At 41.6% G+C, this 20,263-nt stretch overlaps 1 protein-coding gene across 3 annotated transcripts in view; it reads left to right on the plus strand.

Annotated features, from left to right (window-relative positions):
• The window catches only part of col15a1b (collagen, type XV, alpha 1b), a 91,996-nt gene that overhangs the window by 12,220 nt on the left and 59,513 nt on the right, over window positions 1-20,263 (plus strand). For 2 of the 3 annotated variants that reach the window (XM_073848774.1, XM_073848775.1), the window contains exon 1: window positions 16,262-16,670. The exons of the other annotated variant lie outside the window; for it this stretch is intronic. In XM_073848774.1, coding sequence (XP_073704875.1) covers window positions 16,418-16,670 — 253 coding nt within the window. In that variant the 5' untranslated portion in view covers window positions 16,262-16,417. Of the gene's footprint in view, window positions 1-16,261; window positions 16,671-20,263 lie in introns of those variants that run through there. 3 annotated transcript variants of the gene reach the window in all.

Consider the following 20,263-nt stretch of genomic DNA (forward strand, 5'->3'; position numbering starts at 1 on the left):
GTTGCCACATTCATGCTGAACTCCTATTCATATTGGGATACCATCAATGAATAGCAAATTAGTTCCAAAGCGGTTCATTAATGTTAATTCTTTCCGTTTCATATAAAAATTAAGCAGTTGAATGTAATGTAAATGGATTGGTCATTGTAAAACTGAACATTTCCTGCTCTCAAGAAGCTGTGCGCATACTTGCATATCTATAACAAGAAAAAAGTGGGTGGGGGCTGATGCCGTAAAGAAAACATGCGTTGCACAGAAGCAGCATTGAGTTTGAGCTTCTCCCTGCTCTTATAGGTGTGTGAGGAGGTCAGACTGAACACTAGGCCACTGTCTGTTTGGACACAGCTCCTCCTTCCAACCAACAGCTCAATCTGATTGGTTCAAAACATTACTTTCTGCGATGTCACACACTGCCTTATGTCATGGTACCAAAGAAAACATCCACAAATACGTATGGCTGCAAGCCAAAGATAACTAGACTACCAAAATATTTGGCAAGATCTCGCTTTGGTGTGGAGGTGACCGTGTTGCTGGGATCTAGTTATCTGTGTATCTGTTAAAGAATTCATCTCATCGCACATTATTTAGGTGATGTTTTTTTTTTTAAAAAAAGGGCAGTGCTTATACTGGATATTAGGAGGACTTTACTGTAAATGTAATAGGTGGGTGGATGGCTATTTATTTCCATGTCAGTTCATGCTTGAATTTTCCAGTGCTCTTTTTTTAATGTATATTTACTATGTACAGTGACCCCAAAAATGTGTAGCATAAATGTACGGATGTCATTGTATCATTTAACAACACATCACATGAAGTGGCCTTTATTTTATTTTTAAAATTATTATTGCATTTATTTTTTAAATTTTATTTCATTTTTATATTTTATTTTAAATAAAAAGTACACTTTCAGCACTTTACAAAGTGTCTGGTTGCAGACTAGCTTAGAAAGCTTAGTTTTTTATAATTTTTTTTTCATAACTTTTTAAAGTCGGTTATTTATTCAATTTAATTTAATTTAATTTAATTTAATTTAATTTAATTATATTTTATTTTATTTTATTTTATTTTATTTTATTTTATTTTATTTTATTTTATTTTATTTTATTTTATTTTATTTTATATTTTATTTTATTATTTTATTTCACTCGCAGCACTTTGCAAAGAGTGTCCAGTTGCATAAAATACTTAGACTAGTTTTACAACTAAGTTATCCATTTTTTTTAAGACTGGTCATAACTTTAAGCCAGTTATTAATTTTTTTTTTTTTTAACTATGATTTATATAATTTTTATTGTATTTAATTTTTAATTTAATTTAATTGCATTTAATACATTTTTTGTATTGTTTTGTTTAATTTTTATATTGTATTTGATTTTATTACAAAAGTACACTTTCAGCACTTTACAAACAAACAGTGTCTGGTTGCAGACTAAAGCTTAGTTTTTTTCTTTAAGTCTGGTTATAACTTTTTAAAGTCAGTTATTTATTTAATTTTTAATTGAATTTTAATTGAATTTCATATTGCATTTTATAAAATTTTATTATTTAATTTTATTTTTAAATTGTATCTTATTTTTATCTAGTTTCTATTTTATTTAATTTTTATTCAGCTCTTTACAGTTGCATAAAATACTAAGACTACAAATTAGTCATCCATTTTTTTCTTTAAGACTGGTCATAACTTTTGTAGTCAGATATTTATTTTATTTTATTTTTACATTTAATGTTTTATTTTATTTTATTTTATTTTAGTTTCTATTTCATTTTATTTTTTTTATTTTATTTTACTTACAAAATACACTTTCAGCACTTTACAAACAGTGTCCAGTTGCATAAGATACTTGATTTTACTTTAACTTAGTCATTGATATTTTTTCTTTAAAACTTGTCATAACTTTTTTTAGATCTAATTTAGTTAATTAATCTCATTTTTCATTTTATTTTTTTTAATACTAAGAAAAGAAAAAAGAAAAAAATCATTTAGACATTTTAAGTGTAACTAAATAGGCTCAAATTCTTTTTGGGGTCACTGTACAGAATCTGTATTTACTATCATTTAGCCAAATTCATATAAAGATGTCTTGGTAAATCTACAATTTCCTTTTTTATGTTCAGTAACGAGCCAGTGCCCTCTGTTTGCTTTGCTTTCCTGGGTTGTAACTGTGTGGATTCTGCTTTCAAACGGCTGGAGATGAAGATGTAAACAACTAATCAGACAACAGGCCTCAAAATATTGTCTGACATCAAGTATGCTACTGCCCTTGAGAAATAGCCCATGGAGTCACTGAAAAAAGGAAAAACAGATGAGTACGGACTTTACCAAAAAGCCTTTGGAGTGTGATTTTGATTTAATGTGGCTAAGCACTGTTTTTGTTCACCCACGAAGCCTACTTCATTTTGCTAATTGATTACTGAAGCCCGGCTACTGTCAACTCCTGTTCTCTCACTAGTGCTGATGCTAATCCCTCAGTACGAAAACCCTCACACGCACTTTCAAACAATCAGTTGACATGACAAACCACCACACAGATACTAGTAGTGTTCAAACTCATATTATGAATATCTCAACACCTTACAAAGAAATACGTTTTGATTTCAAATGAGCAACATTGTTAGCATGTTGGCTAATTACTTTGTTTACATGTATTTGCTGCATTAGTGTTAGTGGGGGGGGGGGGGGTTTAAACACCTTTTTGCCATTTTGAGTTCGAGTAAATAAGAGGTAAATTTTTAACTCTGGTAGAGTTTCTGTAACTCACCACTAGGGAGAGCTGGATGATCACCGTTTGTAAAATCCTCTTCTGTATCCTGCAGTCTGCTGTACTGCTGAAAGGGTTCAAATTTAAATCCATTTACAGACCCTTCATAAAATGTGATTTTAGAATCAGTAGTTATTATATTCTCAGAATTGTTTCATTACAAAAACATTTATTATTAAAAATCACAGTGCCTAAGTACCACAATACTGTAAGTGCTTCGAACGGTGGAATTATGCAGTAATCGACTATTAGAGTGCATTTTTTTTCTGTTAAACACTAGCTTTTCCAGTACGAGAAATGTAATGCAAATAAGGTGCCTAGCCGTTAATTTATATCGAGCTCTTAGTTCAGGCTCTGGCATTTAGAGGACAGTACTGTCTAATTGCTCTATTAGGCATAATGCCCTTGTGTGGAGGCCATGGCTGCTAATTGAGACTTTTCTATAGACAAGAAATCCAAAGTATTGCACAACTGATGGCTTTTGACAATAAACCAATTATGAATGTTGACGGGGTACAGAAAAGGGGGTGTTGGATGGGAACGTTGTCTCTCCTGCTTAACCTTTGAGCCTCAAAGATCTTCTAAACCTAAAATAAAAGCTAACAGTTTGAATTCCTTCTTGTTCATGAGACTTTATGACAAGCTGACCTTCTATCTTCCTTATTTTTGACCTGTACACGCAAAAATCTCTTATTTTCTGGGTACTGTAAGAGTTATACTTTAGAACACCCATGCAGAGTCAGGATTTGACACACAGCAGGAAGTAAAGTGCTTTCTTGGATGAACTGGAATGTATAGACACATCCGATTGGTAAATGAAGCAGGATATATTCAGTGGATTTAAAGGGGAAAGGGCATTAACAGCAAGTACAGTGCCTTGCTAAAGTATTCATACCCAATTCATTTTTTGCATATTTTATGTTGCTGCCTTATGTTAAACTGATTTAAATTACTTTTTTTCCACATCAATCTACACTCCATACGCCATAATGGCAAAGCAAAAAACAGGTTTTAACATCTTTGCAAATTGATAAAAATAAAAAGCTTAAATTATTCCATTGCGTAAGTATTCATACCCTTTTCTGGGACAGTAAAAATTGAGCTCATGAGCATTAACATCGTAGAGGTCACTACACTTTGAGTGGAGTTAACCTGTGGCAAATTGAATGGGTATGATTTGGAAAGGCACACGTCTTAATAAAAGGTCTAACAGGTGAAAATGCATATCAGAGCAAAAACCAAGTCCTGATGTCTAAAAACTGCCTGTAGAGCTCAGAAAAAGGACTGCATCAAGCCACACATATGGGTTCAGAAAATATTGTGCTGCATTACGGGGTTCACAAAAGCATGTAGTCTCCGTTACCCTTAATTGAAGAAGTTTGAAACAACCAGGACTCTTCCTAGATCTGGCCTCCTGGCCAAACAGAGCAATTGATGTAGAAGGGCCTAGGTTAGAGTGGTGACCAAGAAGCTGATAGTCACTCTAGTTGAGCTCCATGATCATATATGCAGATAGGAGAAACTTACAGAAGGACAAACATCACTGCAACACTCCACCGATCTGGGCGTTGGTGGTGTGGCAAGACTCAATCCTCTCCACAGTAAAGGCACATGAAAACAGACTTGGAATTTGCAAAAAAATAAAAATAAAATAAACACCTAAAGATTGTGTGAAACAAGATTCTCTGGTCTGATGAACCTCAATTTTTAAGCATCATGCTTGAAGGAAACCAGGCACTGCTCTTCAACTGCAGAGTAACATCCCAAAAGTAAAGTGTGGTGGTAGCAGCCTCATGCTGTGGGGCTGTTTTTCAAGCACTCGTCAGAGTAGAAAGAAAGATCAGTGCATCAAAATATTGAGATAGCCTTAATGGAAACCCAGTCCATTGCATTTAGAACTTCAGACTGGGCAAAAGGTTCACCTTAAAACAGCACAATGACCTTAAGCACACAGCAAGAGTGACTTATAGACAGCTCTGTAAATGTCCTTGAGTGGCCCAGACATAGCCTGGGCTTGAACCCGATTAAATATTTCTGGGGAAACCTGAAAATGTGCATCTGCCCCATCCAACCTGACAGAACTTGAGAGGTGAAGAGGTGAGGAAAAGAATGGCAGATATTTGCCAAATGTTGATGTGCAAAGCTTGTTGCATCGTACCAAAATACTTAAGCTGTAAAGATGCTTCAGTGTAGTACTGAGTTAAGGGTATGAATACTTATGAAATGTACTTATTTCATTTTTTTTTTTTTTTTTTTTTTATAAATTTACAAAGTTGTGACGGTTCTGTTTTTGTTTTGTCAATATGGTGTATGGAGTGTAGGTTGATGTGGGGGGAAAAAGGTAATTTAAAGCAGCTTAACATAAGGCAGCAAATATAAAATGTGAAAAAATTGAAGGGGTATGAATACTTTCGCAAGGCACTGTAACTGTCATCTACTCTTTATTAAAGTCAGATGAATGCAATGTTAGCAGGCCAGTTATTTTTAGTGGTAATGTCCTTCTGGTCTATGTGAGGACCAAGCCTTTCTTCTCCCAATAACCCTATTGTAAATTAAAAACTAAACAATCTGCAGCAATCATACTGTAGCACACACTGTCACCCTATGGATCAGAACAGACTCTCTTTGTCAGTGTATTGATGATCACTGAGCTGTGGAGTCTTGGCTGATGAATTTGGCTCAGTATTTCCATGCCCTGATTTTTCCCTCTGCTTGCAGAATACAGACTCCTAGTTTTCCCATGTTCCTGTACATGGAGGCCATCCAGAATATAACCAGCCCTCTGAGAGTTTTCTGATAACTCTGTAATGTAGGCTAAAGTTTTAATAGCGTAGGAGGTACATTACAGTTCAAAACTTTGGGGTCAGGAAGATTGTTGTTGTTTGTTTTATTGGTTTGTTTTGAAAGAAATTAAGAGTTTTATTTAGCAAGGATGCATAAAATTGATCAAAAGTGACAGTAAAGTCATTTATAGTGTTACAGTGTTAAAAGTAACGGTAGTTACATACATCTGATGCAAAATTTACTTTTACATCGTGTTTACATATAAATGTTTCTTAGCAGTGTGTGTGGACACAACCACCCTACAATGATAAAAATCCATTCACTCCCTAAAAAACAGTCTCTATTATCAAGCCGTTTTAATTTTCTGAGCAGTATGACGTCATACTGCTCAGGCCCCGCCCATGACCACTGATGGACATATTAGCATATTCAACAGCTGTAGAGACAAAAATGTCTCGTAAGCAATGCAGGTGTTTTGTTGGATGTAAAAGTAAACATAAGAGTCTTCATTTTCTCCCGACATCAGAGACACTCAGGACGCAGTGGATTAGTTTTGTTTTTGATGATAACTGTATAAAAGGCCCGGATAGTCTTGAATAACCCGGATCATCCCAACCAATCAGCGCTTTCTATATTACCACTGCGTCCTCAGCGTGAGTGAAAGAGGAGTTCGAAGGGAAGCAGTTGCATCACGCTAGTAGAAGTAGAAAGTTCGTCAGTTTTAGTTAACTTATCCATCTTCACTGAGTTGAAGTTTATATTGAGTTAATGTGTGCGTGCATGTGAAAGAAGTGAGTATTATATATATATTTCTGTCGTGTTTGAGAAATTGTCGTATGTTTACGAATTCATAAGACCAGTTGATTAGCAACATCCTGACTGGATTAATCTTTTTATTTAGTATATATCCAGTTTTATGCTCTGCTTTAATACAAGATGTTTATATCTATTGTACATGGTGTTATCGCCGTATGTACATGCTATTCGGAGATTATTATTATCACGCAACGATCAGTCATTTTCACGTGCTTATGGCCGCACAGTTGAGCGATATTAATGCGCTCTTAGCGCCCTCTTGCGGACATTTGAAGAAATAACACCCAGAAATGTTCAGAATGCTTTATTCATGTTGTTATTATTATGTTCTTTTAATTACAGTTTAACCATTTAAAGTGGATGTTTATATTTGTATATGTATATATCAATAAGTTTATTTTCTTTGTTCAATTCTTACAGAACCACACATGTATACTCAAGTTCTTCAGTAAACTAAAGGAAACTAGACATTGCTTGGTGCGTCTTCAATTAAGAGTCATCTCATTCAGTCCTTACCGACTGCCTGCTGCGTTTCACACCAATCCAAATAGTCAAATTCCGAACCCCTATCTTTCAAGTGGTCCTTCGAGCCGGAGCGGTGAATTACAGCAGAGAGATGACGTCCAATTCCAAGCCAGATCCTCCTGTTGTCCGCCCTAGACGACAAATAAGGCCACCTGCGCATCTGGCAGATTATCAAGTCCCTGGATCAGGCTATGTGAAGAGAGCATCACCAACTGCATGTCTGGCTGAAGATAGAATAGAGGAGGCTCCACCCACGCCAGAGTATGTATCGAGATCATCGTCTCCAAAGAGCCAGCCATCTTACACAGGCGATCTGTTACTTCAAGATGAATGGCAAGCGACACAATCAGAGGATGGTGAGCTTCACCTTCAAGCCCAACAGCTATCTGATATTAAGTCTATGTGGACAGAGATGAAACGAGACAGTGATGAGCTTCGCAGCTATATCCTACCCGAGATCCTGTCTGCGTTAAAAGGACTTAAAGCAGAGAACGCTACATTAAAGCAAGAGATTCAGCAGATAAGCTCAGGCATAGAAACTCCTCGTCGCTCAGTGACTCCAGTGCCAGCCCCTCGGACTAAGATGCCCCAACCCACACGTAGTCAGCATCCATCAGTTACTCAGATGGAGTCTGCAGCATATTCTGGTGACGTTTCCAAGCACAGATCTGTTCAGTGTGAGCAGCTGACAAGGCAGATGAGGGACTTCACACTTTCACACAAGTTAGAGCAGGCGGGTACTAGCGAGAGTCAGCGTGCTTCACCATGGAGGTCATCACAGCCCGCTGGAGCTGTCCATTACTATGACGACAATTCTCCATTCAGACATGGGCATTATACAGGCGAAAGGGAGTTCCACCTTCCACAGCGACCTGAGATTACGCCTAGAGCTGAGATGGTGCACATGCAGGAAAGGATGTACCGGGGACCTGCACCTACCATACCTGTCTTAACGTCAGCAGACCCGAGACAGTTTTCAAGGCTACGGATGGCTCTGGAGAACCTTCTCCCAACAGATGCAACTGAACGTTTCAAATATCAGATCCTGACTGATCACCTAAAGGTAGAAGAAGCACTGTTGGTAGCTGATTCTTACTGTAATTCTGTGAGACCCTACACAGACACCATGCGGGCTCTAGTAACGATGTATGGTCAACCACACAAGCTTGTTCTGCGGAACATTGCAGAAGTTCTGGAGGGTCCCAACATCAGGCCAGGAGATGTTAAAGCATTCAAGCTATTTGCCCTCCGTGTGCGGTCATTAGTAAGCATGCTGGAGCAGCTGGGGTCAGAAGGGGCAGCTGAATTGGAATGTGGTTCGCACGTGTCCAGGCTACAAAGCAAACTCCCTCATGAGCTTAGGACCAGTTTCAAGAGGTTTGTCCACCCATCAAGAATAACGGTTCCTACTCTTATTGACTTTGCGGATTGGTTGGAGTACGAGCTCCAAGTTCAGGACGATACTGCCAAGACAGTTACTTGCACTCCAGACTCATCGACTAAGAGGAGAGATGGTCGTTATGACTCCAAGTACCCAGCAAAGTCTACGAGCATCCTGATGGGTACAGAGAAGTCTTTCATAGACAGTGAATCGAGAGTGTCTGCTCCAGAGTCCAGGCCTAGCTCCAACAGGTCCAGAGGGAAGGTAAATGCCTTTTGCCCCTATTGTGACAATGCTTGTCATTTTCTTAATGGATGTCTCAACTTCAGAGAGCTGACTAAAGACCAGAAAGAGAACTGGATTCGGAAGAATAACCGATGTTGGCGGTGTGGCCGCAATCATCAGGCGTCCAAATGCACTTTGAAGGCCCTTTGCAAGACTTGCAATAGGAAACACCTCCTTGTATTGCATGACCTAAATGAGAGAGTTGTGAGCACCAATGCTGACACTGAACTCAAAGAGAACTCTTGCCTTGTGAGTACCACAAAGGATATCTTGTACGTGGACCGTTCTCTCAGCAGCCGCAGAGTACTTCTTAAAGTGAGTAAGGTGATCATAACAAATGGTGATGCATCAATGGAGACATACGCAGTGCTGGACGATGGGTCAGAAAGGACTATTCTCCTCCATGCCGCAGCTCAGCAGCTGAACCTCAAAGGAAAGCCAGAAGATCTCATTCTGCGAACAGTGAATCAGGATCAGCAGGTACTTCACGGGGCGGCTGTTTCCTTTGCAGTGTCTCCTGCGTCCAACCCTCACAAGAAATTCGTCATCAGAGGTGCATTTACAGCTGAGAGACTTGGCCTTGCTGAACATACTTACCCCGTGACCTCTTTACAGAAGAAGTATCGACACCTAGCTGGTCTTCCACTGCAACAGATGGACAGAGTACAGCCTGTGCTATTGATTGGTTCGGACTGTCCGCATCTTATCACACCCATTGAACCCATCCTGCTAGGCCCACCAGGTGGACCGGCAGCCATTAAGACCCGCCTAGGATGGACGCTTCAAGGCCCCACGCATGAGATTAAACATGGACTAAATGTTCACCAGTGCCTTTTCACATCTGTTCTCCCAAACTCTGACCTGTTCGCTCACGTTGAGAGACTGTGGCAGATGGATGTGGTACCCTACCACAGTGAAAAGGTTGTGACACGATCCAAACTGGATCAGGAAGCCATCCAACTGCTACAGGAGAAAACCACAAGGGTAGAAGTAGACGGCATCATGCGTTATGCTACACCACTCCTTCGGATAAAGAACATGCCATCCTTAACCATGCCCAAAGAGGCTGTTCTCCCTCAACTTAGGAGTGTTGAAAGGAAGCTGCTAAAGAACTCTGATCAGGCTTCAACCTATCAGGCTGAGATCACTAAGCTGAAGGAGGCTGGCTATGCAGTAAAGCTAGAGCCAAGTGAGGTTGAAAATTCCAAGGAGTCGTGGTACATTCCCCACCACATGGTCCAGCATAACAGCAAAAATCGGGTTGTCTATAACTGTTCCTTTGAATACGAGGGCCATAACCTAAACCAGTTCCTCCTTCCAGGTCCCACATTAAGCCCGTCACTGCTGGCCGTGTTGCTTCGCTTCCGTGAGCACTCTATAGCTGTAAGCAGTGACATCAAGGGTATGTTTCACCAGGTGAGGCTGCTCCCTGATGATATGCCCTTACTTCGATTTCTGTGGAGGGATTTAAGGCCAGAACAACTTCCCGACGTCTATGAATGGCAGGTGCTTCCCTTCGGTACAACATGCAGCCCCTGTTGTGCCACCTACGCCCTGCAGAGGCACGTCGTGGATCACAGCCTGCCTGGAGACAAAGTCAGAGAAGTCATAGAAAAGTCATTTTATGTTGACAATTGTCTTCATAGCCTCACCTCTGAAGAAAAGGCCAAAGACTTGGTTGATCAGCTCTGTTTACTTCTAGCTTCTGGCGGCTTTGAACTGCGGCAGTGGGCCAGCAATTGCCCGTCCGCTATATCTCACCTCCCCCCTGAATCTAGGTCAGATGCCTGTGACCTCTGGCTCCTCCACGGCCAGCAAGATGTCTGTGAGTCAACGCTCGGACTGCATTGGCACTGCCAGTCTGACGCTCTTCGCTACAAACATCGAGGTAAACGCTGCTCAACTGTGACAATGCGCAACATCTACTGTGTACTGGCAAGCCAATATGACCCTCTAGGTTATATCATCCCTTTTACTACCCGAGCCAAGGTACTGGTGCAGCATTTATGGGACAAGAGACGTGACTGGGATGACCCACAGTTACCGGATAACCTCCTTACCTTATGGTGTGAATGGGAGAAAGAATTGAGCGCACTTGAAGATATAAGTCTACCCAGATGTTACATCAGCTCCCAGATGGATCAGCTCTCCTGTAGACATGAGATTCACATCTTCTGTGACGCGTCAGAACAGGCATACGGCTCAGTGGCTTACCTGCGGTCAGAAAACAACAGGGGTCAAGTGGAAGTTGCCTTTATGGCTGCCAGGTCTCGAGTTGCTCCTCGTAAACAGCAGTCCATACCCCGTCTGGAGCTATGTGCAGCTCTCAGTGGTGCACAGCTTTCCAAACTCCTAGTTACAGAACTTACAATCCCCATACACTCTGTTACACTCTGGTCAGACTCCACCACGGTGCTTACATGGTTGAAATCCAGCTCATGCCGCTACAAAGTGTTTGTAGGAACGCGTGTAGCAGAGATTCAAGAGCTGACAGCATCGGCTTCCTGGCACTATGTCAAATCTGGAGACAACCCGGCGGACGACATAACACGAGGCAAGTTCCTTAGAGACCTCTCCATAGAGAGCCGGTGGAGTCAGGGACCACCATTTCTCAAGCTGCCACCAGATAGCTGGCCTAAACAAACTCCCTTACCTCTAGAAGAGCAAAGTAGTGAGTTAAGACGCTCTGCGTTCTGTGGATCAGTGACTGTACCCACACCCTTGCCAAAGCCAGAGCAATACAACACCCTGTCAGACTACTTAGACGCCTGTGGTCGGGAGCTTTATGGGGCGGCCTTCACCTCATGTGCTAACACCCAGAGAGAAGTTCAGCGTAAGATCCTCTGTCAAGCCCAAGCTGAGGCCTTTCCTACAGAGTTGAGTCTTTTGAAGTCAGGAAAACCAGTGTCAGGCACAAGTAGATTGGCTTCACTTTCCCCTGAACTCGACTCTACTACGGGACTGATTAAAGTGGGAGGTCGTTTGCGACATTGTAATGTGTTAGAAATGGACGCTGTACATCCAATTGTCCTTGACCCTCAGAATCCAGTTACCAGACTAATCATCAGGGATTACGATGAGAGATTGCGACACCCTGGTTCGGAGCGTTTGTTTGCCGAAATAAGAAGGACATACTGGATACTAAGAGGCCGTGAAGCCATCCGCCGACACCAGCATCAGTGTGTGGAGTGCAGAAAGTGGAGGGGTCGTCCCGAAGTTCCCCTCATGGCCGATCTGCCTCTTACCAGACAGAGGTATTTCAAACCAGCCTTCTATTCGACAGGCATGGACTGTTTTGGCCCCTTTGTTATTAAAATTGGTCGCCGCAACGAAAAAAGATGGGGTGTAGTGTTTAAGTGCATGACCGTCAGGGCAGTCCATCTTGACCTTCTTCATAGTATTGACTCAGACTCATTCTTGATGGCCCTGAGACGATTCATCGCACGCCGAGGGAAACCATACGAGTTGCTGTGTGACCAGGGCACAAATTTTAAAGGGGGAGACCGTGAACTGAGCGAGTCCTTTGCGGCCATGCAGGATGAACTACAGAGTCACCTCGCCAGCCAGCAAATCAAATTCGTCTACAATCCACCAGGTGCACCCCACTTCGGAGGTTGCTGGGAGAGGGAAATCCGTTCAATCAAAGCAGCCCTCAAAGTGACCATCGGGGCCCAAACTGTCACTGAGGAAGTGCTAAGAACAGTCTTGATTGAAGTTGAAGGGGTCCTCAACTCAAAGCCGCTTGGGTATACCTCCTCGGATGTAGCCGACCTTGATCCGATCACCCCGTTCTGCTTCCTGATTGGGCGTCGAGATGCATCCTTACCTCAGGTAGTCTATCAAGATTCCGAAATCCTGAGTCGCAGACGCTGGCGCCACAGTCAACTGCTTGCAGATCATTTCTGGAGACACTTCCTTAAGTATTACCTACCCAGCCTCCAAGCCCGCCAGAAATGGAAAACCGACAAGAAGACACTAGAGATTGGTGATGTGGTTATGATTGTCGATCCTCAACTTCCTCGTGCCCTCTGGCCAATTGGGAAGGTAACCCAGGTTTTCCCAGGCTCAGATGGGAGAGTTCGGACAGCCAGTGTGGATGTAAAAGGCAGGACTTATACGCGAATCGTGGCCCGACTCATTCAGCTTCCAGCCCTACCTGAGGATGATTGATGTCAGAATGCCAGCCTTTTGTGAGAGGAGCGAATTCAGTCACTGAATTCGGGGGCGGCTGTATAAAAGGCCCGGATAGTCTTGAATAACCCGGATCATCCCAACCAATCAGCGCTTTCTATATTACCACTGCGTCCTCAGCGTGAGTGAAAGAGGAGTTCGAAGGGAAGCAGTTGCATCACGCTAGTAGAAGTAGAAAGTTCGTCAGTTTTAGTTAACTTATCCATCTTCACTGAGTTGAAGTTTATATTGAGTTAATGTGTGCGTGCATGTGAAAGAAGTGAGTATTATATATATATTTCTGTCGTGTTTGAGAAATTGTCGTATGTTTACGAATTCATAAGACCAGTTGATTAGCAACATCCTGACTGGATTAATCTTTTTATTTAGTATATATCCAGTTTTATGCTCTGCTTTAATACAAGATGTTTATATCTATTGTACATGGTGTTATCGCCGTATGTACATGCTATTCGGAGATTATTATTATCACGCAACGATCAGTCATTTTCACGTGCTTATGGCCGCACAGTTGAGCGATATTAATGCGCTCTTAGCGCCCTCTTGCGGACATTTGAAGAAATAACACCCAGAAATGTTCAGAATGCTTTATTCATGTTGTTATTATTATGTTCTTTTAATTACAGTTTAACCATTTAAAGTGGATGTTTATATTTGTATATGTATATATCAATAAGTTTATTTTCTTTGTTCAATTCTTACAGAACCACACATGTATACTCAAGTTCTTCAGTAAACTAAAGGAAACTAGACATTGCTTGGTGCGTCTTCAATTAAGAGTCATCTCATTCAGTCCTTACCGACTGCCTGCTGCGTTTCACACCAATCCAAATAGTCAAATTCCGAACCCCTATCTTTCAATAACGCACCACTGAGTGCACAAAAAAAGGTAGAGGGGGCAGGGTGAGCTGTAGCTTATTTTAATATAAAAAGACATGCAACGAAATGGGTCACTGTGAACAGAGCTGTTTTTGACAAGGTAAAAAGGTTGTTTTACATGACCATTGAGGAATTTTAACCAGAGTATGTTGCAGATATTTCATGAAGACCCTAAAAAATCATACCAACTTTTGGAAAATAGGCATCCAGTAAAAAGCAAACTCAAAATATTTTGCAAACCTGCAATATTTAAATATTAACAAAAATCTTTTATGTATATAATCCAATTTTATTAACCTGTTTTATTAACAAACAAGCAACCCAAATGCCAGATGAGAAAAAGTAACAAAAAAGTAATGCATTTCTTTCCATAAAAAGTAAGTTAGTTAGTTACTTTTAGGGAGTAACGTAATATGCATTACTTCAAAAGTTACTTTCCCCAACATTGGTTACAAAAGATTTCTATTTTAAATCAATTCTGCTCAGTTAAACTCTACTTGATCTCATGACAATAACGTACCTGTGGGTACTTTTTCGCAAGACGCGAAATACATACCAATAATATCACTGCTGTTTCCAAAAGAAATTAACACTAGAGGTGGTAAAACAGAAGCACTTGTAATCATTTTCGTACACATTTTTGATTACAGCTCCACATGTTTCGCTTTCTGGGCATAACACGCTTACTTGGTAGCTCAACCGGCAAGGAACTTACATGGCGGTACGTATTTCGCATGAAAAAGTTCTCACAGGTAAGTTTTTGTCATGAGATCAGGTTGGATAAACATTATATTCATCAAATAATGCTGAAAAATACTGAGCATCACAACTTTTTTTTAAAACTGATAGTAGTAAGAAATATTTCTTTAACACCAAATCAGCATATCAAAATGATTTCTGAAGGATCATGTGACAGACTGGCTGAAAATTCAGCTTTGTCATCATAGGAAAGAATTACATTTGAAAGTATATTGTAACATAAAGCATTTAAATTGAAATAAGGTTTCACAATATTAATGTTTTTACAGTATTTCTGATCAAAGCTGGCTGGGCATTTTTCAAAAACATTACAAAATCTTACTGACCCCACATTTTTGCAGTTTCATTGTGTTCAGCGTCACAAAAATCTAAAATCATTCCAATGCTGATTTGGCGCTTATTAAACATTTATTATTATTATCAATGTTGAAAACACTTGAGCTGCTTAATATTTGTGAGGAAACTGATTTTTTTTTCTGATTTTTTGGATGAATAGAATGTTCAAAAGCATTTATTTGAAATAGAGTTTACCCACAACAACTTTACCGTCACTTTTGGTCGGTTTAAAGGAGAAGTTCACTTCCAGAACAAAAATTTACAAATAATTTACTCACCCCTTGTCGTCTAAGATGTTCATGTCTTTCTTTCTTTCTTTCTTTCTTTCTTTCTTTCTTTCTTTCTTTCTTTGTGGACCTCTATGGTGCCCCTGAGTTTGAACTTCTTTCTTTCTTTCTTTCTTTCTTTCTTTCTTTCTTTCTTTCTTTCTTTCTTTCTTTCTTTCTTTCTTTCTTTCTTTCTTTGTGGAAAACATTTCAGGATTTCTCTCCATATAGTGGACCTCTATGGTGCCCCTGAGTTTGAACTTCAAAAATGCAGTTTAAATGCAGTTTTTACAATTTACAATTTTAACAAAAAAAAAAAAAACTATACTTTTCCACCTCAAATGCTTGTCTTTCTCTGCGTAAACTCTGTGTATTACAGTTCAAGACAGTTAGGGTATGTCGCTGCAGAAGTGCCGACCCAGTGTTCACAAGTGAACGTGCAAAGAAGAATTTGTTACAAGAAATTGCGATGTAAGACGATTCTGAAGTTGTGGGGGGGGGGAGGGGGGGAGAAATTAGTTTTTCAAAATACTCTATCTGTCATGAACCGGAATACACAGAGTTCACGCAGAGCTAGACAGGATGAGCATTTAAGGTTAAAAGTATATAAATTGTCCATTTTTTAAAGAAAATTACTGATTGTTTCGCTAGATAGGACCCTTCTTCCTCAGCTGGGATCGATAAAAGCCCTTTGAAGCTGCATTTAAACTCCATTTCAAAGTTCAAACGCGGGGGCACTATAGAAGCCTACTATATAGAGAGAAATCCTGAAATGTTTTCCTTAAAAAACTGAAGACTGAAGGTTGACAAGGATCTGTTCTGGAAGTGAACTTCTCTTTTAACACAATCTTGCTAAATAAAGTTTTTTTTTTTTTTTGCCATCACTTTTTCACTTTGCATTGCTGCTCTATTATATTACTTTTCTTATCTGCCTGAACTTTTACCAGAAATAAATCTCATTTGCCTTAAAAATGCGTCCAGCATCCTTATGCCTTTTAATGGAAATGTGCTGCTCCCTGCAGTCATTGTGTCTTTACTTGCACTGTATGTCCTTATAAGCTGAAGAAAAACATTTAGCAACCTTTAAAACTCTTCATAGTTGCACCCTGTTCTAAAATCTTTCATTTTTTGAAAACAAACCGCATTGGGCTGAATCTTTGTCAGAGGTGGTAATTGGTGGAGGGGATTTAAGGAGGGGGCCGAGGTGAGGGTCAAAGGCTGTGCATTCTCCCTCTGTGTGTGCTCGACAATCCCATTATGATGGAGTAGAGGATCGGACATTTGGCCGCCCTGTTGAATACCAAAGTCTGCGTGGTGCGTGGGGTACAGAAGGGGTTCCTAGGGGGTACAGAGAGGAGACGTGCAGGAGGAGCGACATAGCGTGATCTGGCAAAAGTGGACGACGTACGCTTATCTAACTTGCTCAGCCAAGCAGCATGGTGGCCCCAGTGCTGCCGCTGACCTGTCTGGTGCTCCTCAGCCTGGTCAGTGTTTCGTCTCAGATCCAGTGGCTCAGGTTTCTATGGGTCCCAGAGACGACCTCACCTGCTCCTGCGGTCACTACACCTGCACCCACAAATACAGCACCAGAGGAAATAACAGCCCCTGTCTTCCCAGCCTCCCCTCCTCAGCCCACAGAGGGATCCAGCAGAGCCAGAACTAAGAAACCTCTCAGAATGTGGAAAAGTGGTAAGTGCCAGTCAAAGGAATAAAAGAAAGTAGTCATAAATCTGCTGAAAATTCAGCTTTGCCATCACAGGAATAAATCACTAACTATAAGTAACTTTGCAGCTACCTATCAACTAACTCTCATTAGAGTATCAATAGACTGTTGTGAAAGTGGATTATTGAATTTAGGTGTTATCATATATTTTTGTAATGAACCATCTGGAGAGATTTGCGTGCGCAAGATGTGTTCATGTGTATCATTGCTGTCTTGTTAGTTTTCATTTATCCAGATGTCATTTGGCTTAGTTGTATGCTTGGATCATTACTGAGATTATGGTTCACCCATGAGGCTCGCAAATAATAAAGCACAGTTGAACTCTAAAAAGTTTATAATTGTGCTACGCCATTGTGTGAAAGAGAGCAGCCTGGTGGTATTCAGTGAGCCCACTTCTCTTTGAGAATAACGCTAAATCCCTATCACATGATATTATAATAATAGGATTAGGAGCTGGAGGTTTTGGGGAAATTGGGGTCGCTGATGGAGCATTGGTTGCAGGTCCACCTGCTGTTTACCGGCACAGAGGAAGATTGTGAAATTAGCCCTGGGGTCCAAACTTGCTCCTTAATTAATATCTCATTCATCCCATCAGTTCTTTCAGTCACTGAAGCATTTGTCTCTTCAAAGCTTTTGAATGTGATGAGTGTTGATCAGAATAAAAGATGAAGCGAAAGAGGATGTTTTAGAAGCATCAACAGGGCTCTTATCTTACTTTTCTTTTTAGGAGCTTAAAAAATGTAGGAGCACAGTCAAAATATCTGGAGTACATTATAGTCAATAATCAAAAAACCGGATGAAAAAATTTGCCTTCCCATTACGAGGTGATATTTGACTCCTTAAAGTGATTTACATGGGAATTTTTTTTTTCACCTTTGTAATGGCATTTTTGGCAACTTTATTAAAAGTATGTCATCTTTTATGTCAACTTTTTAAAGCTTTTTAAAATTTAGTAGAATAAATTACCAATCAAATGAAATCAGTATTAACAAAATGTAGGTGGCACAGAAGAACACAAAAGTGGCTTGTAGGTGTATTTTCATGTTTAATGAGCCTCAGAGGTGGCATGAGTGCAATCAAATTCATAAATTCATGTTTAGATTAATGTTTTAAATATAACATTTTAAATACAGAAATATTAAATGATTTAAATAACTGAAAAGATACTTTAAAATGAAACTAAATCTGTCAGTAGGTGGCAGCAAGTCACTGATTATATTACTGAATCATAGCATTCATTTGATTCGTTTGAATGACTTCATAAATGGGAAATTGAATCATTAGATTCACTAGATTCATTTAAACACTTGTTTCAGACCATTTTTGATGACGAAATGGAGCAAAATCAGGCAACAGTGTTATAGTCAGACAATGTAAGTCGCTTAATATTAACTTCTTGTTTGTTTAACTGTTGTATTAAATCAATATCCCATTTACAAACTCCATTAAAAACCATTCAAAGCTGTCACTCATCTTAGTTCATCGCTCACAAAGTTTCATTAGAATCAACTAAGCTCTCTTCACTGCACAATGACTTTCCTATTTACACTCTCTCTACACTTTGTTTATGAAAGTATTTGTGAGATATATTTATTATTCAAAGCTCTGTATGTAAATCACACTTTTGTCACACCCCCGGACTTTCTTGTTTGGTTTTTCCCATTTTCCCCGCTGTTCTGAGTGTTTTGGTTTCTCCGTCATTGTCTGCACCTGTCTGTGTAATTAGTCTGTGTGTATATAAGGTGTGTGTTTCCCCTGTATTCTTGTCGGTCTTTAATGTTATATGGATGTCTTACCCTGCTGTTCCTGTGTCTGCTTGTATTCCGTTGGATTTATTAAATATTCGTCTTTTACTACGTCGTTGTTCGTGTGTTCCTGCCTACATCGTGACAGAAAGACAGACCGAAACTGTTATTTTGCGTGTTCACCTCCGTTTTGTTTCCCGTTTGTTTTTTCCAGTCCTTTTTGTTTCCGTTGTGTTTCCCCATGGATTCCTTTTTACGTCCAGAGTTCATCCTGCTACGGCTGAAGCAGGGGGAATTACCACTCGAGGGATACACGTTAATGTTCCAGCTCGTAGCTCAAACCACCAGCTACTCGGACGACGCGCTCTGTGCATTCTATGACGCAAGTCTCAATGCGTCATGCAGAGCGTCGTCGTCCGAGAACGGCCCTCGAGCGGACTTCGCCGCGTTTATGGAGTGGACACTGGCGAGAAACAAACCCTCGTTTCCCACCCGTTCCCAGGAGAATCTCGCCAGTGCCACTCCAGACCCAGAGCCCAGCCAGCCACCCCGACCCGCGGATTGTGAGCCCATCAGAGACGGGAAGCCCGAGCCCGGAGCGACAGCAGTATGGAGTGCCGACGGGGCCAAAACTGCTGATCAGGTGCGTGAGCCGACTATTACATCTGTGACGGTGGAGTGCTTCGTGGAGCAAGAGAGTGCGGTAGAGAGCCCCGCCCACTGCACTATCACTGAGGGTGAGCTGAAACAAGATTATGGGGATGTTATGGACTGTGTCATGGAAATACCTATCTGCCTGGATTTCCCACCCACCCTCCCTCATCTGCCTAGTCCTGAATCTCCGCTGGTTCCGCCCAGCCTTCATGAATCCCCGCTGTCTTCTGTCAGTCCCCTTGCTCACCCTCAGCCCACCATCTGTGCGGTGGGTTCGCCGCGGGTCTGCCAGTCTCCATCGGTGTCATGGCTGGAGGATCCCTCACCATCGCCTCCAGCTTCAGAGTCCTGGACTCCGCCTCGGCCCTCCGACCCTGCGGCTCCACCCCGGCTCTCTGCTCCCTCGTCTCCGCCGTCGCCCGTCAATCCACCAGCTCCACCGGGCACCATCGTCCCTCCGGCTCCGCCCTGGTCAGTCGTCGCCCCACCTTCGCCTCTGGACTCTACTCCTCCGGCTGTGCCTCGTCGCGCCGTCCCACCGGCTCTGTGGACCTCCTCCCTCCCGCGGGCACAGCCTCGGTCCTCTGTCGCTCCGGATCTCCATCTCCGCCTTGGTCGCCAGAGCCTTGGGTTCCGCCTTGGCCCTCCGGATCCGCGGTGTCACCCAAGATCATCGGCTTTCCGTCTCCGCCTCAGGCTCTCCCACCACCTGCTCCGCTTCCGTCGGTCGGCCCCTTGGAGTCGTCAGCCCTTCCTCCACCATGGCTCCTCCCTCCATCGGCTCCACCGTGGGAATACATCTTGGCTGCGTTCTGGGTCCCACCTGGCTCCTCCTGCTCCAGCCCATTCCTGTCACATCCTTGGCTCCTCCCTCCGTCACCACCCTGGACTCCATCTTGTGCCCTCCTCCCGGGAGTCCGTCCTCCACCTAAGCCCCCTCCAAAGACTTTGTTCTGTTTCCTTTGTCTGTTTGTCGGCACGAGGACGTGCCTTCCGGGAGGGGGAGGTAATGTCACACCCCCGGACTTTCTTGTTTGGTTTTTCCCATTTTCCCCGCTGTTCTGAGTGTTTTGGTTTCTCCGTCATTGACTGCACCTGTCTGTGTAATTAGTCTGTGTGTATATAAGGTGTGTGTTCCCCTGTATTCTTGTCGGTCTTTA

The sequence above is a fragment of the Garra rufa genome, chromosome 10 (genome assembly GCF_049309525.1).
Source record: "Garra rufa chromosome 10, GarRuf1.0, whole genome shotgun sequence".
NCBI classification, from domain to species: domain Eukaryota; kingdom Metazoa; phylum Chordata; class Actinopteri; order Cypriniformes; family Cyprinidae; genus Garra; species Garra rufa.